Source organism: Populus trichocarpa, chromosome 6 (assembly GCF_000002775.5).
Source record: "Populus trichocarpa isolate Nisqually-1 chromosome 6, P.trichocarpa_v4.1, whole genome shotgun sequence".
Lineage (NCBI taxonomy): Eukaryota > Viridiplantae > Streptophyta > Magnoliopsida > Malpighiales > Salicaceae > Populus > Populus trichocarpa.
In genome coordinates, this window is record NC_037290.2 from 19,517,311 (window position 1) to 19,540,690 (window position 23,380).

General features: G+C 31.4%; 2 protein-coding genes across 3 annotated transcripts; both read right to left on the reverse strand.

The window, feature by feature from the left end:
* Positions 1-6,248: 6,248 nt before the first annotated feature.
* Positions 6,249-11,727, reverse strand: LOC7455666 (uncharacterized). 2 transcript variants are annotated; one of them, XM_024602993.2, is made up of 6 exons: positions 11,415-11,727; positions 10,635-10,968; positions 9,550-9,586; positions 9,111-9,347; positions 8,970-9,017; positions 6,249-6,866 (listed from the first exon to the last, which is right to left on the reverse strand). In XM_024602993.2, the coding sequence occupies exons 2-6, from the start codon at positions 10,931-10,933 to the stop codon at positions 6,612-6,614; spliced, it is 876 nt and encodes a 291-aa protein (XP_024458761.1). In that variant the 5' UTR covers positions 10,934-10,968; positions 11,415-11,727; the 3' UTR covers positions 6,249-6,611. The 2 variants fall into 2 exon arrangements, with proteins under 2 accessions (XP_024458761.1, XP_024458760.1); XM_024602992.2 differs by having other exon boundaries at positions 10,635-11,724.
* Positions 11,728-18,764: 7,037 nt separating this feature from the next.
* LOC7479548 (uncharacterized) lies at positions 18,765-22,860 on the reverse strand. The gene is made up of 9 exons (XM_002308350.4): positions 22,675-22,860; positions 22,482-22,532; positions 21,795-21,816; positions 21,514-21,628; positions 21,156-21,188; positions 20,128-20,253; positions 19,547-19,653; positions 19,389-19,460; positions 18,765-19,287 (listed from the first exon to the last, which is right to left on the reverse strand). Exons 1-9 carry the CDS (start codon positions 22,816-22,818, stop codon positions 18,902-18,904), a joined length of 1,056 nt encoding a protein of 351 aa, XP_002308386.4. The 5' UTR covers positions 22,819-22,860; the 3' UTR covers positions 18,765-18,901.
* Positions 22,861-23,380: the final 520 nt, after the last annotated feature.

Genomic DNA, 23,380 nt, shown 5'->3' on the forward strand with positions numbered 1-23,380 from the left:
TCATCATAACAGACCCTTTGGTATTAAAGACATCAAGCATCATAGTTCTTCTTCCTTCTTCAGCCCTTATCAATGAGAATACCTCATTGAGTGAGGGTAGGGATTCATTTCCAAGTATTTGGATTCACATTTGATCAAACTCTATGTTGAGTCTTGCAAGAAATTCAAAGATACTCTACCTTTCCACATATTTTTTTTAGAACTACAACATCATCACTACACTGCATCTTAAAATCTTGATAATAATCTAATTCCAATAAGAAACTTTTCATAGTATTGTAATACTCAATAACCATCATAGTACCTTGTTTGGTCATTAAGAGCTTCGTTTTAATCTCATAGATTAACACAACATCTTTAACTTTGGAATAGGTTTGTCTCATTGCATCCTAATGTCCTTTGCTGTGATCAGGAACATGTAAGGTCTACAAACTTCTTGCATTATAGAGTTCCATAGCTATGATATAATCATGAAGTCCTTTTCATCCTAGAGTGTAAACTTTAGGTCTTCTAGACTAAGAGGATTGTCCATCAAATGGTTAATCTTTCCTTTTCCTTTCAAAAAGGTTTTCACTATCCATGACCACTTCAAATAGTTTCTTTCATTTAGCCGATATGACATCTATAAATTCTGGAGTTCCCTTGTTGATGGATTGATTTGGGTTTCTTTTGTAGTGTTTTCAGAACTGAGCAAGTTTACTATATTAGGTAACTAGAAAAGTCAAGACAGAGGATGAGAGAAAGTAGGGTTTTTTTCTTTAGATCTTTGAACTTGGCTCTGATACCATGTGGAGAATTATCTCTGTATTTCTCACTTTATTTCAAAATGAATTTTTGAATATATACAACATCTATGATTCTATATTAGGACAACTATTAACTACATATAAATAGGTATTATTACTTGATTCTGATTTATAGAAAAGAATATCTAACTTTCTGTTATTATTTCCTACAAATTAAGTTCAAATCAACCTTAATTATTTCAGAATCTTCAACATTTTTCAACCCATTTTGACCCAAAACACTTAGAAAACATCTTAAAAACCTTGATAAATCTATTCATAGCCTAAAAACAAAAAAAAAACAGTTCAAAGAACCTAAAATCAACCCAAACCCGAAAAAAATGCTTTTTTTTTTTCATTTGTTGTTGTTACCTTATTTTTTATCTTATTATTAAATTAATTAAGATTTAACTCAGTTATCGAATTTCTTTTATTTCTTTAAAAACATAATCGTCTACTAAGTTTTTTATTTTTATTTAATTTTTTTTATCTGACCCATAGTATCACGCAGGCTACTATTCTAGTGACTGCTAATCGTTGTTCTTAAACAATAAAGATATTGGATTTACTGATCAAATGATTTGGATAATCAAAACTCAAACTTAGTAATCTAAGTAGGGGCATCATAAGTAAGTTCCCAAAAACAAATTTCAGCACGAATAATTGAGACTTAAAGATTAAAATAAACTTTTTATGTGATGCTATTCAACATTAGTGATGAAGAAAGGAATCCAATGTGAGATATTTTGATTATTTTTGGGAATTTATTTAATATAAATCGTCCATATAAAAGTTTGTTTTGTGCACACACTAGAAATTAAACCATATGTTATTATCAAAACATACATATTTTTTTTAGTAATGGTATCTTTATATAAGCTTTCCTGTCAAACAAGAATAGTTTTTTATCAAATCATTTTAAAAGCATCTTTTATACCATATTAGTAAATTCAAAAACATCATATGTTCTTAAACAAGCATTAAACATGTACTATGTGTTTGATCAAACTGCTTAAATGCTCACTAATTAGTTATTGCTTTAAGTTTAATGCATTGGCACTTCTTGGACAACTAATTGTCATCCAAATTAACACCTACATTAGCATTTTCTTGTCTTGAAAATCATATGGTCATTGATCAATATTCATCATCATCCACACACCATGAGGAACAACATTAGAAAATGAAGTGGTTTGATAGTTATGGCAAAAGTTGAATATATATAGGGATGATGCCATGTAATAATATTTAGTTGAAGGTAATGAGGTCAATGAGGGGACAAGAATGGTTAGTAAGTTTGTAGTTGAACGTGACTTGTTGAAAAAAATAAAAATGCTTGATTTTTAATAAATGTAATGTTAAATGATGAAATTAAAAAAAAATTCATATTGACTCAGGTTAAAATCTCATACCCATGACCTGGTCATGAGACCGGGATCATCACACTGAAAAAATTAATGAATCTCAATTCTAAATAAATTAAATATTGAATGACTAAATTGAAAAAAGAAAATCAATTTCAAAAAAGGAACCAAGGCAAAAAAAAAAAAACAATTAAAAGAATAAGAGTTAAATCTGCATAAAAATCAAATTAAGCAAATGATAAGAGATGTAATTGAATTTTTTTAAAAAATAACAATCAAAAGAATGAGAACTAAATTTGGAATAAATACCAAATAAGACAAAATGTTAAGGGATAAAATTGAAAAAAATAATTAAAAACAAATAAAAATCAAAAGAATAAATGCCACAAAGACAACTTTTAATTTTGGCTTGTCTAGCATGTTTTATGAGAGTAAGAGAGAGAAAAGAAGGAGGAGAAAAATAATTCAACCTCCACCTAACCACAGGAGAAGCCTCACATGCGCCTCCATGTGAACCTTTGGTAAGAAGTGTCGTATGTGCTTCTCAAAGAGTGTAGGAGTCTCCCACATATTGATGTGTGCACCGCACGTGCCAATAATTTTTGTTTTATTTAATTTATCAAAAAATCTAGGTGTCTTTGACTCTACATGGTTTTAACGAAAAAAACATAACAAAAAGGCCTTTGACTTAAGTTATTAGTTTTTTATTCCTAGAATACCTTAGTAATTACACTATGCTAGGAAAGATTAAAAACGAAAATGCCCTTGTTCAAAGGGTTAAAGAAAAATTAACTTTAAAGAATATTCCAGATATTATACTGTTTAAATAAAAAATTAAAAAACTATTTTACCCCATTAAATTTTGAAATAACAAATGTACCCTATAAAAAAATAATAATTTTACACATGAAAGCAAGATATATGATTTTCCTTATGTTTTATAGCTTTTGTTGTAATTTTAATTTCAGATATCTTGAGCAGCCACAGAGAATAATGGAGGAAAGGTAACAATTGGAATCTTTAGCCTTTCTTGCACTTTTTAGCCAATAGGAGCTTGACAACATAAACCTTGAAAACGACATAGAACAGGTTGAAGAGGGACCCATTTACTTGAGCGGTGGGAAGAAAGCTGCTCTTCAGGTGGAGGCCAATCACTGAAATCAAATCGATGGAAAAGCAGCAAGAAAATCATCTTGAGTTTTAATGCCGATTGAAACTTTTAGTAGGATGAACCTTTGCCATGCGCCTTAGAGACTCAATTATTAAAAGGGCTTCATAAAGTTGAGAATTTGGCATCTGAAAAGAGTTTTCGGCAGACTTTCAAGCCCCACTTAGGGTTGGTAATTAATGAAGCTTTACTTAGGGTTGGTAATTAATGAAGCTTTAATCAAACTTTATCAACTCATGACATTGAGAGTTCGAATTTTACGAGATAAATTGCCTACCTTTCCATTTTTTAATTAAAGAATCAGGATAATAATCCTGCAACTGATTAATTTGACAAATGACTTCTGTTCTTTAACGTATACATTTATGGTAAAAAGGCAAAAGAGATGCCAATCCTTGATTTTAATCAAGGTCTTTGTGTTTGGTTCACAGGACTGGATGATGCTACAGTCAAAAGGGCCTTTCAAACTCTTCTCGTTTATGTTGGGAATGTTGCAAAGAATCCTGACAGGGAAAAATTCAGGAGAATTCGCATTGGTAATCCATTGTTCCAGGTCAGACACTTACCTGATTGATGATGCAGTTGAGACCATTTAAATCCTCCAGAAGGATTTAATCTTTCCATTAATTTGGGCTGAGCCATTGGGGTGGATTGTCACCACAGCTCCGGGCATACTGCATAATCCATCGGCTAACAGCATCAAACACAGTTCGAGCACATCCTCTTGCTCATGACCAAGAACTTTGCATCTCATGTCATATTCACATTGAGCACTGACTGTGAAGGCATTTAACTGTGTGAAAGAAAGCTCAAATATATCCAAATTTTCTTTCCAGAGTAGATGATTGAACTTTGCATGCTGTTCTATAAACACTGCTGTGTGATGAAATGCTCTATTTTTCTATCAGTAACTATGATGTTTTGGTAAAAACAGATCTTGTTCGAAACAAAATCCAGCCTGAGAAAAGTTCTGGGTTGACAGGTTATCGGGTTAACATGCTGCGCTGAATCGAGTTTTAGTGGCAATCAGGATAATATTTACAGATATGTTTGATGATTCTCAAGATCTTTGAAGGGAACATTGCATGTTAAATATATGCGCACGCATGTCATGGAAAAAACAAATTTATTCGGAGTTTATAGTGTTTTATATAAGCAGTTAAGCCCTCAGTTCGTTTACATTTTTTATCTCTCGTCTAATATGACGTGCCCTTCATATTATAGCAATATCTTGCTTGGTTTGATTTTTCGTCTCAATATTAAATAAAAAAAAGTTATTTAATTTTAAAAAAATATTACTTTTGATACCGTGTATTCTTGTGCATGTTTTTTTAATTAAATGGATGTTTGGTTGGCCGGTGCAACCATTGTTTTATTAAATTTTAATTTTTTCATTTTAAATTATTTATTATTTATTTTTTATATATTAATATTAAAAATAATTTTTAAAAAAATAAAAAAATATTATTTTAATATATTTTTAATAAAAATATATTTTAAAAAACAATCACCTTAGTATAATTGTTCTGCCAGAAAAGCAGGGTACTTCCTTAATTTGTGGAAGTCAGCACCCAAAAATTCTCTTTTTCCCCCTGAATTGTGAAGGTCAACAATAAACTATTTTGAACCTGCGGAGCAATATACTTAGCAAGCAATGTTTATTTATAAATATATTAAAATATTTTTTTTAATTTTTAAAATTTATTTTTAATATCACCGTGTTAAAATAATCTATATATATATATATATATAAATTAATTTAAAATAAAAAAAAAATCAAAGTTTTTCAGTTGAATAATTCATCCCCACTTCTAAACACACCCTAGAAATTAAGCAATGGAAACCTTAATTATGACAAGAAGCAAGTGGGAGTGCCTTAACCATGTGCCTATTGTGATTACTTTTCCAACACTTCACTAGAGATTTTTGTAAGTTGTTGGGAATTGTCTGAGTAATTGCAGCATCATCATACAGCACTCGGATCTATTTACTATTACTGTTTGTGATGTAAATATGTGGGCCAATATCCATTTTTTTTTTTAAAAAAAAAATGCAAAATAATTAAAAGCTTCACTACTCTAAGACAAGAGAGGGAAGGGAGCACAATGAAATTTATCACAGTAAGTTTTTGTTTGTTTTTTTCCAGGTTTGTTGAGCTTTAGGCTATTTATTAAAGTTTCCACTTTCCAGTTTCTGTATCCTCCACCGTTTCCACTCGCCTGAGGTTTGACAGAGGAGTAGAAGAAAGTCTATTGAGCACTTGGGCTGACAAATTGTTCCCCTGTTTGAGGATGCTCCCTGGAATTTGCTTGTAATTCAGGCAAGAGCCAAAAACGCAAATTGCCTTGTCTGGGTTTCAAAGTAGTTGGTCTGATAAGTTACGAAGGACACTGTTTGTGAGGGCTTGAGCCCTCCTGGAGATTGAGCTTGGGCCATGGATGCTTGTTCCTAGACCAAATATAAAAGGCACAGACAGGACTATTTGTCCCTTGATTTTGATAAGGTTTGTTCCTTGTACCAAAGACCACTAGACTAGATTTTTATTTTATTTTTTTGTAGCAGTCAGGGGTTAGATTTGCTTGTAATGATAAAAATGATAATACGTGGTCCTCTAGTGTTAAATATTAAATGTATCAGCTGTTCTGTTCTTGAGAGCGACCTAGAGCGCCATGCATTTCAGGTCCTTTCAACTTGTGCTTCGTGTTCCATGGAACCAGTTAGACTTTGCTAGATTTCATGACTTCAACGATGCATGTCAAAGCTTTTACTTCTCCATGTTCTTAACCTGTGCCACAATCACCAGCACTAGCGATGGCAAAATACTGCAAACTCAAGGATATCGAGGCTTAGTTCATTGCCTTTGCACTTGACTGCAAGAATGTTTGTCCAAGACATTTTGCAGGGACAGTTATCAGTTGTACACAAGGAAGATGCTACAAAATCACCGCCGACAGGTGCAAGTGCTTGCAATTGAAGACAGATAGATGGGATAGTTTTTACAAAGAGCCACTCGGTTCTATTTTACAAGAAAACCCAGATCGGGCACATTTTCTGACAGGACACTTTGACATCACTAACGAATAGTTACATGAACTTGATACCTGAAAATGCCTACCTGAACAGGATCTGGAACAAACAAGTATATTTCCTATAAATCCCTGATCTTTAGAAACATACTGAGCAATAACATGCTTGGCCACCAACTGCAAGTCCTTCAAGCATGCATATTCAATCTTGGTACGGGTTCATCTTTCAAAACAAACTACCTCTTTTGACGAACTAAAATTCAAGTGGTTAAGTTTTACCAAATCTTAAGCATTTGTTGTGTTTGACTTCAATACTCTGGTTCTGAGTGAGTTTCTTTGATGGTTTCACCATGGAGATTTTCTCCATGGAATTTATGAACTTTCGCAAGTGCTTGATGTACTCTGGATAAGTTTCCAGGTTGCAATGACCACCACCTTTGACCCATAAGGGATCATATTTTTCCTTGGCAAGTTCCCACAGGCGCTTTCCATGGGACAGATCAACAATATCATCATTTGTTCCCTGTAGAGTTTCAACATCAAATGTCACTCATGATCACAGCAAAAAATGTACTAATTTAAGCTGAAACCAATAATAAAAATCAAAAGCATATAGAAATAATCACAGATGATTCAATCATATCTTCAGCAAGAAGGGGTATCTGGTATAACCACAATAAAGAACGTGGCTTCGCAGCAATTCTTGTAAACTTAGCAGATGAAGTTGTTATGGTACTAGCTAATGAAAGAAAATGAGAGATCTTGTTCTTCCAATTTCGATTGATTTGAACCAAGTGCAAGCAGGGTTTCACTCATCACTATTTCCTTCTGAGCAGTATCATTCCAAAGAAAGTCATCGATTGTTTATAACATTAAGCTCCATGGTTGCCTTGCTTCGTTTACAAGCCAACTCAACCAGCTTCATCATCTAACAAGTCCATTGCATCTGACTGAGGCACCTAGGAAGTAAGAGAGATCTTAGGAAAAAGTCATAGGAACCCTCATGTATCTTGGGTTGGGTTCATCTGATGTCCCTGGATAGGAATATTCAGGTGTCTTCCACAAAAATGTTTTCACATCAAATATAGATTGAGGCCCTGTTTGTTTCATAGAAGTGGTTTTCTAGAAACCACTTTCTAAACTTTCTTATGTTTGTTTGTCATTAGAAAAATTGGTCAACGGAAAATATTTTCTAGTCAACGGAAAATTTAGCTTAGTTTCCAGGAAAGTGTTTTCTTTTTATTTTAGATGGAAAACACTTTCCAGAAGTTGTGAAAAAATTAGAAATATCATATTATTTTCTGGTTACATCAAATTTGGTCCTCAAACTTTTGATTGCTATATATTTTGTTTTGAATCTTTTTTTTTTTTCAATTTCATCCCTTAAAATTTGATTTAATTTGATTTTTATATTAATTTTGATCCTCATTTTTATGATTGTTATTTCCTTTTCTCTTATCATTTTTTTAATTGAAATTTTTTATCTATCAAATTTAATCCTCATTCTTTTAATTGTTATTTATTTAATTTGAAATAATTTATAAAATTATTATTATTATTATTTTAATTTCATCATCTTTCAACTTTTTAACATTTTAGATTTGATCTCCATTATTTTGATTATTATTTATTTTATTTAAAATTATTTATAAAATTAGATTTTTTTTAATTTCATTTTCATTCAACTTTTGAATTTGTAAGATTTGTTCCTCATTATTTTAATAAAATTGAAAAAAAAAAACATTAATAAGTTATTTTTCAGCTCATTTTTCATGACATAACCAAACACTGGAAAGTATTTTCCAACTTATTTTTCATGACACTACCAAACATCGGAAAATAATTCACTTTCCAGGAATCTACTTTCCCAGCAAACCACTTTCCAGCAAACAAACGAGGTACTAATTTACCCAATCATTAGCAATAATATATAGTCATCCATTAAAAATATGTAAGTTATTAGTTGCTTTGACAAACCTAGGTGTGACACTCAATTCCAAATCATTTTTAAACCCTCACCTCATTTTTCTTCAAAAACTTTCAAAATCATTTCAACTTCCCGAAACTATGCACAGTTTCTGTTGGTTTAAAATCTACATATCTTTTTTTTTTCTCACTTCCAGTTTCATTAAGATTGGCCATTCTTCAACAGAAACTAGCTCTGGGAGTACTGGCAATGAATTTTTTTTTTTTTTCAGCAGATGCATCTGAAGTTTTCACAACTGAAGGTTTTTCGCTATATATATAATGAGCATTATACAACTTGCAAAACCTTTCTCTGCTACTGGAAGGAAACTAGAAAGATGTGCAACATTTCTCAACAATTCTAAAGGAAAATGAAACAAGGTCCAAAAAAATCCCAGTTTTTCTCTACAATTATCAGTCATTTTCAACCGAACACATCTCTCTATATGGTCAAACTTGCAAAATAAGATGCACTTAAGTAAATACAATAAAAATCTTTAGCAATGGCTTGCAGTCACATCATGAGAAGCAAAGAAATGGAGAACCCTACGTCTAAGTGTTTGCATGATTGGAATTACATGCAAATAGAAAAAGAAAATTCGGTGGAAACAAAGTGAAGAAGCTGGACAGGGTGGCCAATTAATAAAAGAGAGGGACTTACATGGATAACCAGAACAGGGCAGCTGACAAGTCGTATCTTGTCTATATTCTGTACATGTTAGATACAGCACGTTCAGTGCAAAACTAACTTAATTTATATCCAAAGAACAGGAGATGTAATGATATCAGCTGCTAAACTTACCTTGAAAATGTCAAACCAAAATGTCATCTTGACAGGATACAAGACCCTTATGCCTGAAAGAATTGCACTGTGAAGAACAACACCTCTCAACCTCTGTAAGCGAGAAGCCAAGTGCAGGGTAGGACCACTTCCAACAGATTGACCATACACGATCAAGTCTTCCTGCTTTATCCCATAATCCTTCTTCAAACAATTGTACGTAGCCTCAATGTCATGGTATGTGTTGAACTCAGATGGCTGTTACAGATACAGATGAAACAATTAATTAGGTATAGCATTGCATTAGCCAGATAGCAGAATAGACAGATCAAAAAGGGCTGGACAATTAAGATTAGATACTGTTTTCTTGTTACCACGAGCCTTTTCAGTAAATTTTTGGGCAATTCGACATTTAATTCAAAGAAAAAAAATGCATATTGATCTTATAGATTTTCTTTACCTTGCCAGAAGATGCTCCATATCCAGAATAATCATAGCTGCAAAACAGCAAAACACAAACTAAGTAACAAAGTTATAACCACGATTATTGTAAGCATACAATTGGCATAGCTGCTTCATAGAAAAGCATTTGTATCCTGAACAAATTTTTCAGCTGAATCTTAACATTAGCATACCAATTGATACTGCGAGTAAAAATTATTTTCCTATCAAAAACATCCCTCACGAAACGCACCCAAAAGTAAATACAAAAAACAAAATCAAGAAAATTTCAAGAAAATTTTAATAAGTTAATGCAAGAAAAGTCAATGTTAATGTGAATTGATGCCGACAGTGACAAATCAAGCCCTGCATAATCCAGCAGGATCATGACAAAAATATGAAATATCTTTTTGGGCATCATATATTTAAATCAGAACACTAGGGATATATTTTCTTATTTCTCTATGTCAAGACCATTTAGACTTATTGTAAGGTCACAATAGAGAAAATGAATATACATTCGATGATTACAAAGCCAGCACAGATTGACAGATGAGTTTATCCTTAATAAAATCCACAGATGATATAGCTCCAAAGATGCAAAGACAAGAAACACCTCAGAAGAAGATGAGAGAAATGGTCCATCCGGCAAGTCCACAATTCAATGACTTGCTTCTTTTTCAACACCAAAGGAAAATAAATAAAAAATGGAAAGAAATCACAATTAAGAAACAGGAGTTAAAGTAATTGCACAAACAGGAAACTAGAGTCAGAAGGCAGCAAGATAAAGAAAAAACATAAGCAAACCCCTTAAACCACAAAATGCTCTTAATCAATCACCAATGGGAGAAACCATAAAGTTAGAACATTCATAAATAACCAATCACCAAAAAGGAACATGTATAGATACAGAAAGATACATTAGCACCAAACTCCACCATGAACAAATAAGAGCTAATTTCATGAAATTCAAAAGCAAAATCATGGAACCCAGAAAAAAAAAAGGTATTGAATTAATTTCCAAAAGAGCCAAAAAATACAAGAAATTAGACAAGCCTAACAAAATATCCAAAAAAGAAAAAAAGCCATACCCAGCAAAAATACCTCATAATATTGACTCTCAAATGAGCTCTAAGTTCAATGAAAAGCTCATGCATTTGTCCAAGGTCTGCAGCATTTCCATGAGAGTACAAAACTGTGAATCTTGCAAAAGGGTGTTTCCAAAACGTAGCCACAATCTTGTTTCCAACTTTAGTTTCCAACAAGTGAACATCCATGTTCTTGTCTGCAGTTACACCTGGTAACGCCAGCCTCCCATCTCGCTCTCTAAACACATCATACGTTGGGGGGTCTGGCGGGAAGAACGCAAATTTTGCTGCCACACTTGACGTTACATTTCCCATTTATGTCAACGCAAACGTTGTATCCTCTTTGTACTCTAATATTTAAGACAAGAAAGTACAAGGAGAAAGTAAGCAGAGGAGAAGAAAACAAACCAAACCCAGTTGAGATTTTATGATGACAAAAAATGGGTGTGAGTTAACATCGTCAGTTGGTGATAAAAAGAGGTTAAAGTTCGAAACTTTTTTGTCTTTTGGTTATGGTGTTTATAGGTTAATGTGAAGGGATCCGATCTAAGAGGATGGGCTGGAATTGGTGGTGGTGGAGGAGGAGGAGGAGAAGGGAACAGAAACCCAGAAAATGAATAATAAGGATTTTTAGGGAACAAAACATGAGAGAGGGAGAGCTATTTGCTTGTTCAATGTAGTTTAGCCATTGATGATGAAGCGATGATCTGTTTAAGACCTTTCTTCTCTTTCTATTTTTGACTGGATGACACCCCTTGTTTTGAGATGGATGATTATATAGATGGACATTTCTGACCTTCAGTTATCTTCAGGTGAATATTTATTTATGATTGCCGTCTTGATCAATGGATAATGGGAGCCTGGTTGCTGTTCATGGAAGGCTCAGATGATCTTGACTGTGTTCACTCGAACTACATCTGAAAGGAGGAATACTCTCAAGAATCTGAAATGGTCTTAGGATTTCATGTAGGGGCATAGAAGCTCTCTTGATTTCGGCAGAGGCAGGCTGTCATCACTCCTTGCATAACACTCGTGAATTCAATTTTCAACTGTGGGTTTTGAAAGGTGATCTTGCTGAGAATAGCAGTAATAATTTGGTCCCTTTTAGGAGGACAGTTTGGTCTTTTAAAGCAGATCCTTGTATTAGCCCACCTGCTATACAGAAAGGTCACCTAAAACAGGTGCCCTTGCAAAGATCAGGAGCTCAAAATTAGAGTGGAAGCTGTATAAAAAATAAAAATAAAAAATAAAAAAGTTGAAATGAGAGGGTAAAAAAGAAAATCTAAAGCGGAGCTGATGGACGGCTAAGATTTGGTCAAAAGCTGCTGGGGATCTTAGAAGAAGGAGAGAGATCAAGCGTCATAAATTGTCAGAGACGGACATTCCCTCATTTGATTTGCTCACCCTCTGTACGTGTATCCTTATATGTGCTTACCACATTCTGACATTTACTTTCTCTCTCTTTGGTCATTTAAGTATTTAACCATTGTCTGAATGGGAAATACATTAAATTAATAGTTTTTTTAATAGTTTTAATTAAATAATAATAATAATAAAATATTATTTTAATATATTTTAAAAAAATTCATTAAAAGCTTGTTTAGGATCGAGATTAAGTCGTTGTTTTGCTATTGTTAAAAAAAGCTTTACTTTAAATTATTTTTTATATTTTTAAATTATTTTAATGAGATGATATCAAAATAATTTTTTTAAAAATATATATATTATTTTAATATATTTTCAAGTAAAAAATATTTTGTAACGCAACATCTATCACACTAAAAGAGTGTTTGTGAGTATGATAGAAATTGTAGTTCAAAGTGTTTTTCGCTTATAAATGAATCAAAATAATATTTTTTTATTTTAAAAAAAAATATTTTTAACATCAACGCATTAAAATAAACTGAAAACATAAAAAAATATTTTAAATAAAAAGATTTACTTTTTTTTTAAATACAATTTTATCTACATTCTCAAACACTCCTTAAACACACTGGCTTTCACTGTTTATCCTACACTTACCATCCATACTTTATTACCTCTCTAACGCCTCCTTCGAGCTGGAATGAAACTTTCAATATCGAAAAGCTTGTTTTTGCAAGGGGAAATTAGATGGAGTAGGAAATGGTGAAAATGCCCCCTTTTTGTGAGGATAATTGGGTATATCTACCTGCAGAATAGTGGATTTATGAATTGGTTAAATTAACTTGGATTAATTTAAAAAATTATAAATAAATAAAAAAACAATTTACGATCTTCAACATTATGATCCTCTCAAAATCTGTCAAGGAAAAAGTGAACTCTCTGCTTCCTTGTGATAAAGATATGGATAAATCAACAAAGTGGCATTCTTAATTTCATCATAAACCAGGAGTCACTGGCAGCAAAAACGAAAGCAGGAAGGAAACAAAAAAAATACCCTTGAAAGAAGACAACAAAGCAAGAGGAGTGTTTGGGAATGTGGTTATGTTTGTTTTTTAAAGTGATTTTCGCTCGAAAATATATCAAAATAATATTTTTATTTTTAAAAAATCTTTTTTAACAACAACATATCAAAATAATCTGAAAACACAAAATTTTAAGGTTCAAAACCTCATCCTCCAACTTTATAACCATTTTTTTATTTAGAAGTGTGGTTACGGTTGTTTTTCAAAGTGTTTTTTACTTGGAAATACATCAAAATGATGTTTTTTTTATTTTTAAAAAAATTATTTTTGATATCAGCCCATCAAAATGATCTGAAAATACTAAAAAATTATTAATTTAAAATAAAAAAAATATTTTTAAAATGTAAAAATAAACATAGCCAATTTTATTAGTGTACCACACATGATCTGCCTTTTTTTCTTTTAAAAAAAAAACCAAAAACAAAAGAGTCACTCCTTGTCTTCCACCCTGGTAAGAATAGAGTGGGGGAGACAACATGCGCGAGGCTAGCCTTGCAAACTAGCCACTATTTTATTAATTATTATATATCAATCTAATATATAAAAGTAATTGAAGTCTGTGATCATGAATATTAAGTGAAAATAAATTTTATATTTTGTTATTTTTTTTATTATAAGTCTTTACATACTTTTCTTACATTGATAATTCTTTTTTTTTTCTTCCATTGCAATATAAAGACATGATTTTCAATGGTTTTTTTATTGAAAATTTATTTTTGATAAGTTTATTTTTTTTATTTAAGAAACAATGCTACTGGCAAAAAAAAAACATTTGTTTCCATTAAAAAACTGTATTATGACTTAGATTGAAGAGATATTTTTTACTTATTTTAAATTATTAAAATTATTTAATTGCCTTTACTTTTAATTCAAAAAACATGCAACTAATAACAAAAATGTTTTGGTAAAAAAAAAAACATGTATAAGAAAAGAATAATTTATTGAATAAAATATATATTTTTTCTTCGGAATCTAAGTCGTAGCCTTTTGTGTGTGTGTGTGTGTGTGTGTATATTAATTGTAAAAGAACTTAATAAAAATAAATTACTAATTGTATTCTTAATGTTCTTTTCTAGATTTAATCCAAATATGATAATATGAAATGATATGGAGAGCAAATCTAATTGCCATTTGACCAATTTTTAAAACTATTTCTATCTAATTTGTGGAGAAATTACTTATTTGTTGTTATCTAAATTAACAAAAAAAGAAAAATGGTAATTCACGAATCAGAAAAAAAAAAGGATAATTTTCCTAAAAAATAAATTAAAGGTTTCTTTTCCCTTTAATTGCTACCAAACAAAAACTCTAATTTTATTTTTAGCATAGTTATTAGAATATATCTAGAATCTGATTCCAAAAATGCTTGGACCTAACGGGTTAATGATATGCTATATTAAAAATAATTTAACATGTTGAATTCTAACATACTTCAATTTCAATATATTTTTTAAATAATAATAAAATAACAATTTAAAAATTTAAAAGTTTAAATTAACAAACATAATTCAAATATTCAAAATACAAACCAAACTTAAAATCTCAAATATCTAAATGGCATCAACCATAATCCATAATTAAAAAAATATCTTATAATTTTCTTTAAAAATAACACAATATAAAAAATATTTAGAAAAATAATATATTTTAAAAAATTATAAATAACAATTAACACTCCAGTCATAAATATCTTCTGCAGCTCTTATAAAAAAAACTAGTTAAGAAAGTTTCAAAATTAGAATTTAATTTTTATATATATAAAAATAAGTGATTTGTTCTTATAGAAACTCTACAAGTAAAAAGAGTTATGTTTGAATTAAAATTATTTTGAAGGAAAAAAACAAAACTTAAGATAAAATCACATGATTCCATCTGTTTCAAAAAAAGATATTTACTAATAATAAATAAAATATTATTAAATTTGCTCTCCATGTACATTTTTTCTTTTAAAAAATATTTTATTTGTTATTAATATATTTACATGAATCTATCTTAATAAAATATTCTTACATAAACTCCATATTACAAGAATAAATATTGTATTCTATGCAAACTCTATAAGTAAAAAGAGTTATGTTTGACATAAAATAGAATTAAAATTGTTTTGAAAGAAAACGATTATAACAATTTAATTAAGATAAATTCATGTGAATCTACCTGTTCAATAAATAAAATATTGATTAATAATAAATAAAATATTTTCTTCAAAGAAAAATGACAGTATGATTGACTTGAAAAAAATCAGTATGAAGCATGGAGAGAAAATTTAATAATACTTTACTTATTATAAAAACAAAAATCATTTCTTGTTAATAAATACTTTTTTATTAAAAAATAGATGTATGTAATTTTATCTTAACTAAATTGTTTAAATTATTTTCTTCAAACTAATTTTAATTAAAGCAATTTTAATTCAAACATTTTACTTGTAGAGTTTGAATAAGAATAGACCATTATTGTATGCAGAGTTTGTACAAGAATAAATAATTATTTGGTATAAAAATAAATTTTTTAAATTTAAATTTTAAAATTAATAGAGTTGTAAATGTTATTTGTGATTTTTGAGTCATAGTTGATGTTTATAATTTTTTAAATTATATTATTTTTTAAAATATTTTTTTGTACTGTATTATTTATTTTTTAAAAATTAACTGTGCTAAAGTAAAAAAAAAATATTAAAGATAAATAAAGGAAAAAAAAAGGTTATGAATCTTAAAGTTATATACTTTTTGCACATGGAAAGACGATTGTCCACAAATATGATGGGAAAATAAACTTTGCGCACAAAATTAAACGAAGACCAGGTGGTGGACGACGACTTACTCTTGATTCATAATTCTTGCAAAGAGATGGAGAGATAGAGAGAATTCATGATTAAAAAAAATCTTGAAAATAAATCATCATTGTCATGCGAGCAATTTTTATTTTTTTTAATAATGCTCCAAAATAATGACTTGAAAATTTAGTTTTGCTTAATTATATGTATGTACAATGAGAGAGATTAAGAAAATGGTTCAATATACCAAAAAGGTATACTCGATAATAAAGATAAAAAAAAATACATTTAGTATCCTATAATTAGGTTATTTTTTCGATTACCCATTATAATTTAAAAAATTACAATTTATATCTTAGGTTAACATAAATTCTCAAATCTAAACAAACGATCAAATAACTATTTTACATGGATTATAATGACAATCTTTGAAATGAATAGATTTTTATATTGATTTCTTTTTTAAAAGATTGTTACTTATAAAGTTTAGAAAGTAAAATGTGATTTTTCAAACTATAATAAATAATAGTAATTTCAACCAAATAATATGATACTAAGGGTAATTAAAAAAAAAACTAAAGGGGATGGTGAATTTACTGTTAATCTAGACACAATTTATTATGAACAAGAATAATTAATTTATTATCTTACCCTTATAAAAAAAAAAGTGTAAGCTAATGATTGGAGGTATGATTGTCTTTGCAATATAATTATTTTGGCGTTTTAAAATTGATCACGGACAAGATAATTTTTTTTTTTTTTGTATAGTTAAATTACAATGATGTCTTTTGAAGAGAGAATTTGTTTGCTTGATATGGAGGGGTATTTATGTTTTTTTCTTTGTTGTGTATAGTTAAATTATCATATTACGCTTGGATTTTGAAAAAACAATTAACCAATAATGGAGCTTCTTTTGCCTTTTCATTTTTATAAGTACAATTAAAAGACCAACTTACCCTTTGAGCTTATTTTCTTAAGCTTAGGGTCAAATAGTGTTTTTGTTATTTCTTAACTGGTTTTTTTTTTTTTGTTTTTTTTGGGGGGTGGGGCAGGGGCAGGGGCAGGGGCAAGGGCATTCTAGTCTTTTAAAAAATAAAAAATAAACTAAAAATGTTGACATGTGCTGAGAATGCATCAGCGTGGCAGTTGTTTTTGGAAGACGTATGTGGCTGATTCTAGCGACCAAAAAGGCCATTCGGAGGTTGCTTTAGCTTCGTCTCAGTGTTTCCTTCATGGATATGTGGATCGTGCTCCGATAAGAACTCTAGTTTGTTGCTAGCGACCATTTTTTCTTCTTCTTTCTTTCCTCATATTTCCTCAGTCTTCACGCCCTGCCACCTGATTTTTCAAGTTAGCCCCTAAACTTCTATTTCTTTTTTATTTAGTCCGTGTTCTTTTGGTTATGATTTTTTTCTTTGAAATAATTCATTGACTTGGATTGTTTTTTATTTCATCTTAATTCAATTTTTTTTTATTTTTTTTTGCTTTGCAAAATTTTCAAAATTTGTATTTTTTTACCCAATTTAATTCTTTAACATTTAATTGGTTTGGATTTGAGTTTCTTGGTTAAACCCGTGTCTGAGATCTCATAGGTTGCAAGCTTTGGAAATTAACCCGGCTTCATGAGGTTTGCCTAAAATTGCTTTGGTTTTTTTTTTATCTGATTTTTTTATTTCATCTTTCAATATTTATTTAATTGGAGATTGAGCTCTATTTTTTATCCCCGTGTTCTATGACCTTGGTTTTATTATTTTTATTTTATTTAATTAGGTTACCCTAGGTTTTTTTATTTGTTATTTTTTTAAATTTATTTCTTAAAATAAATTTTATTCTTGGATTAAATAAAATTGATTTATTAAATATAGATAGATTTTCACTTCATTTTGATTTGTTCTAGTTGTTTTTTCAGGACGTTTCTCTAGCGATCCATGCGGTTTCTTCTTATGCCGTTGTCTAGAATGTTGCAGTCAGATTTGAACTGTCTTAACAAGTTTTTTTTTTTTTTTTATGATGGATGATGTTTACAATGGAGTGACAGTGAGTTTTTAACGATCTTTTCTTTTCCTTCCAGGTATAATATCAGTGACTCATTTGTTTAGATTGATTATTGCCAGATGTTTTTTTTACAATTCATTTGCTATCATTGTTTATAATTTAAATCAGATTATTAAATTATCCAGTCTTATTGGATCTAGTCGAGTTAATAATTTGAGTATCAAGTTTTTCTTGCTTCATTACAAACATTGTCGTCAAAATACCCTTTTTGTATACACAAAAAATTTTAATTGAGCAAATTTTAATTGGCTCTACATCATAGCACAGCGTGGGTCTGATATAGTTTTTTTCTAAAAATAATTGGAGTATCTCCCTGAAGAAAGAAAGGTTGGTGGCATCAAGAGTGAAGACATTAAAAAGACTGGTCGACCTCATGGACCACAGACAAGGAAAACTCTGGCTATGTGTATCATTTTAGGACCAGATTCTATGTAAGGCATTTTCGGCCCCGACAAGATCCGACCCATCAGGATCCATGCAAGGAAGTTCAATATCAATACAGCTGGAGGAATGACAGGGTCAGAAATATTAGCGAGAGAAGGTGGACATTTTTGAAAGGTGTACTGGACGCCAAGCCCAGTTGATAGCTGGATACTAATGGGCCCATTTAGCTGCCAAAATGTCCACCGGGGGGGGGGGGGGGGGGGGGGGGGGGGGTGGTGTCAGAAATATTAGCGAGAGACAGTCATTCTTTGCATTTTTCGTTTCTTTTCGTTAAATTGAGATGCCGAAGAGAATAAAAAGTTGCAGGAAATTGTGAAATTGTCGAAGGCAATACATCCAAGCTATAGCATTTAAAGTTGAGCCATACTGTCTGGTTGCTGCTTCAAGCTGTGGGAGAGGAACAAGTCAGTGTCAAAGCCAGTACTGCAGAAATACATTTACTCCATCAGATTATTCAGAGTGTCAGTGACAAAAGGCATTATCTATCCTGCCAGGGAGCAACAGACAACAATTCACAAGCGCTAAGTGGAACTATTTTGTAACATTCAATTACGGACAAAGCTAATTGCCACGTTGAAATAATACATGCTCCTCTCCTATAGCAGTCTCATCTTCAATAACAGAAACCCAGGTCTCTGCAATTTTATCCACTCTCCCTTCCAGAATCTCCACTAAAGTGAATGCTCGCATTGTGCCTCTAGACCCTGGGGAAAACACTGAAGTTTCGTTATTCATAAAGTTTGTGTTGTCAGTTCCTTGTTCAGCAACTAATCTTCGAACTCGAGGAACGATGGCCCCATTCAGGTATATAGTCTTGTCAGCACCAACCACAATCATTTTCCGAAGACCATTTCCATATGCTAGCTCTTTATGCATGTGACCAAACACAACCAGGGGAATACTGATCTTGGTAGTCTCTTTTAGATGGGATATGGCTTGTGCTAGATCTGTACATGGTGGAGTGAAATAGTTTTCCATAATAAAGGACAAATAAATTGCATGTTGTGTCTGTAACAGAAGATACTCATGAACACAAGCAGCTCAGTACCTGGATCACCATGGTCACCACCTCCAAATACCCAATCTTTCCCGCATATGTCATTCAAGTTAGAACCAAGGCCTGAAAAGAAAGACCAAAATGTGTCATTAAAAATAACCATTTCTTTCTAAACAACTAGTCTGGAAGTAACTTTGCCGGTTATACACCTGTTGGTCCATTATGTGCAAGAAATATAACCATATGGTCTTCTGGAGTGCCCAAAGCAGCATTATAGATTCTATCAGCACTTCCATCCATGTCTAGGACTCCATATCTGAAAGAAAATCTTTTGAACTTAATTTTTTGCTATATGGGCCACAATAAGGTCAAGGGAGAGACTCAGGTTTTTCTGAATCCAAGACAGGAAGAAAAGAAAATTAAAAAAAGAAGAAGAAGAATGAGGCTCCACACCACAATCTCATCCACACAGTACAGAAAGTTGACTCTTTTGGTTATATGCTTGTACAGTTTTTCATGATTACATCAGCAAAGCAGAGACAACAAAGGAAGAGGATAAGGGGTTATAGAAGAGTGAGGCACAGTTAAATATATTCGTGTGAAAAAATCAACACAGTACCTTACAAGAAACAGTTGAGAATGTAATGAGCTCGATACATTTATGTCCCCAAACCTTATAAGTATTATTTTGGTTTTCATTTTTTAATAATTAGAGATGCAAGTAACAAAATGAAGAATATAAAAAGGTTATAAGAATGCATATTCCTGTCACAGAGATAGCAATACAAACCTTGCAGAGAGAAGACTTCTCCGGAATATCTGCTCACCACCACAAGAAAATGGCCGTCCACCAACTACACTGAGTTTTAGTGTAGGGAAATCTAATCTCTTGTAAGCTACATGCTCTTCGCCAAGACTGCTTGTTGCAGACAGAACATTTCACAACTGAATTTCATTTCAGTTTTGCGTGCATGATGTGTAATGTGCTAAAGGAGAAACATTTTCTATATTTTGTTGTCCCCATTACATGCTAGTTACCATAATGTGAGATTATATAAGTGACGGGACATAAATAAGTGAGCTGCCAGCAGGAAAAATGTGTATATTCTCATATTTACAGGCTAAAAAATTCCAACATCCCTATGAAAGTGATAATGACAGATCCAAGATAATTAAAACATTTCCAAGTATATTGTAGAACATCCTGGATCACATAGTAGATTCAATAGCCTGAGATGCATTGATTGCATGGTTATCCAAGCATAATGTCATTTTGATTAAATATTTAATGCTGCTGTCCTGTCCCTCAATTTCCCCACCACACCAGTATAGTTAATGACTGATGAACTTTTTACCAAGAACCAAAAACCTGAAAGGTATCTTGAAAATGGTGGCTCATACAGCCACATTTATATCTATTTCATTTTCTTTTTGTTGTAAAAGTTCGATCAAGTATCTAATCCAATCTCTTTTTTCAAAGAAAATTGCAGCCATTACATAAGACCATTTATTCTCTTTTACTCTGTCAACATAAACAGAGTTTACTATTGACCTTTATCATCAAAGGCTTCCTGTATTAGCCAGTCTAACTTTCAAGATTCAATCTCTCGTATTATGTCTACCAGTCAAATAGGATACATTGAATCAAATACAGAAATAATTGAAATGGATACAGCCACATGCGTTCTAACCATGAAATATTTTAGAGAACAGTGAGACAAAATAATTAAAAACCAAATATAAGCAATTAGAAGGAACAACAAGATAAAAAACATGACATCCTGTAATTTAGCATGCTTGCAGATAAGTTATGCTCACCATTCCAGCTGACGTTGAACACCATCCTTCCTCCTAATATTCAAATCAAGGAAACCAATTACAAATTTGTGAAGGATTAGAAACTGCACTTGTATTATTATTTACACAACACAGTTGGTGATGACAAATCCTATGGCTTGCCTAAACAACAGGACTCCTAGTCCCAACAAATCACATAGCGTAAAATCACCAGCATGAATGCATGTGGATATAAACAAGCACACACACCAATGCAAATAAATCTTTTACAGATGAATATTCTGCAGAGTATATGACAATTCTTGAAACATTACTAATGTATAGAATCTACCCAACATGGATACTGTTTAAGCATAAGGCAACAGCAGAGTTAACTCACTTTCCTGAAAAATGTTGAGTCTTCCATGAATCGTGGTTTCCTAAGATAACTACTTTAGGTAAATTAAGATCCGCAATGCTTTGGACGAGTTCCACATTCTCATTACCAAAGTCACCTGAAAATAATCAAAGAAACATGTTCAAATAAAGTGAAAAAGATGACCGAAGGACAATCACTAAGAATAGAGTTTCCAGTTATGTTGCATATGTGCAGTCAGAATGGCAAGACCACACTGAATGAGTGAAACAGATAATGAAACAACGAGGGAGAAGAAAACCTGCCTGTGAAGAGCACCAGATCTGGCTGTATTGGACATGCAAACACATGTTAGATTGACTGAGAAAATCCATGAGCAAAACGATGAGTTCAGAAAGCTTAAAGAATTAAACCACCCCCCCCCCCCCAAAAAAAAAAAATAAATAAATAAATAAAAAAATAAATAAATCTGGACACAACTAAAAGCAAAGTGCCCATACATATATATAGATACATACATATCAGCGACCTACTGTTCTCTCTCACAACCGAAAGCTCCTTTTATCCATTGAGGGTCGGTCCTTTACCAAATATGATAAAATTCACAAATACTAGCATCCACTGTCCGCTTTAGAAACTCCAAATTTCACTCTGAATAATCACACTGAAAACCATTTTTAAGAAAAACACATCGCCGCGACAAAACCCATTTTTTTCAGTTTTAATTACCCCTAATTTCCAAAACCGCTGGCATAATATTATGTTAACCAGAAGCAGATTGAGCTTCAATCATATAAGAAAAACCCATTTAAGCACTTCCATTTTCTTATAAACAAGATTAAGAAAACAACATTAATTTGTTTGATATTTTACACTTAATTAAGCACCATGAGCAACTCTATTTTTCTTTTCCAAATCAGTAAGCGATGAACTAAAAAAAATGCTTTAATGAAGACAAAAAAAAAAAAAAAAAAAGAGGAAAAAGAAAGTACCTGTAAAAGTTGAAGTGCTTTTGAATCTTCTTCAAGATTCCAATCATCATGCTTCGATTACCCAACAACAACAACAACAAAATTTAACACTGCATTAATTTGGCATGTAAATAAGTGAAACTAATTAAAAAGTTAGGGTTCCTAAGGCTAAAATCCAAATAAAAAATGCAAGCTTTAAGGAACCGAAACCCACAACGTCTCCAACGACTGCTATTCGGGCGGAGGCTGCCATTGAGGAGGAGCGTACGGTGGTCGGGTCGGGGGACGAAGTGGAGCGTTGAGTAGTGGAGATAAAACAGGGAGCTGGCGCGTGTATTAACGCGCTTAAGCTTATCATAACCTTTGCTCTGTTTTCGCGCGCTAATATACCGGTAAAAAGAGCTGACTAAATTTTTCTTAACTACTGTTATTGGATTATTGAATAGCGAGCGAGTAATTAACGAACTCGATGGTCTCCACGTCATGAGGAGATGCTTTATGCCTTTATGAACCGTTAGATTAGATAAAAAGGATTAGTTTTATATATTTGGAATTAAGTTCCCCGTTACAATTATGAAGACTTTGACATACAATTAGTTTGACTTTTGCTTAAATTTATACTATGTTTGTTTTTTAGAATTTATTTTTTAGAAATTATTTTTTAAACTTTTCTGTATTTGTTTGTTATTAGAAAAATTGATTAATAAAAAACACTTTTCAGTCAAAGAAAAATTTAGCTTGGTTTCCAGAAAAGTGTTTTTCTAAAAAATTTGGGCGGAAAACACTTTCTGAAAGTTGTGAAAAATTTAGAAATGTCATATTATTTGCTGATTATATCAAATTTAGTCCTCAAACTTTTGATTGCTATATATATTTTTTTTTGAATATTTATTTTTTAATTTTATCTCTTAAAATTAAAT

Coding starts and splice junctions, on each gene's coding strand:
- LOC7455666 (XM_024602993.2), bottom strand. CDS start 10,933: ATGGGAAATGTAACGTCAAGTGTGGCAGCAAAATTTGCGTTCTTCCCG. Junction 9,018..9,110: donor TTTGGTTTGACATTTTCAAG/GTAAGTTTAGCA, acceptor TAACATGTACAG/AATATAGACAAGATACGACT. Junction 6,867..8,969: donor GCCCTGTTCTGGTTATCCAT/GTAAGTCCCTCT, acceptor GAAACTCTACAG/GGAACAAATGATGATATTGT.
- LOC7479548 (XM_002308350.4), bottom strand. CDS start 22,818: ATGATAAGCTTAAGCGCGTTAATACACGCGCCAGCTCCCTGTTTTATC. Junction 21,817..22,481: donor AAGCACTTCAACTTTTACAG/GTACTTTCTTTT, acceptor TGTCCAATACAG/CCAGATCTGGTGCTCTTCAC. Junction 19,288..19,388: donor TGGTGACCATGGTGATCCAG/GTACTGAGCTGC, acceptor CACCATGTACAG/ATCTAGCACAAGCCATATCC.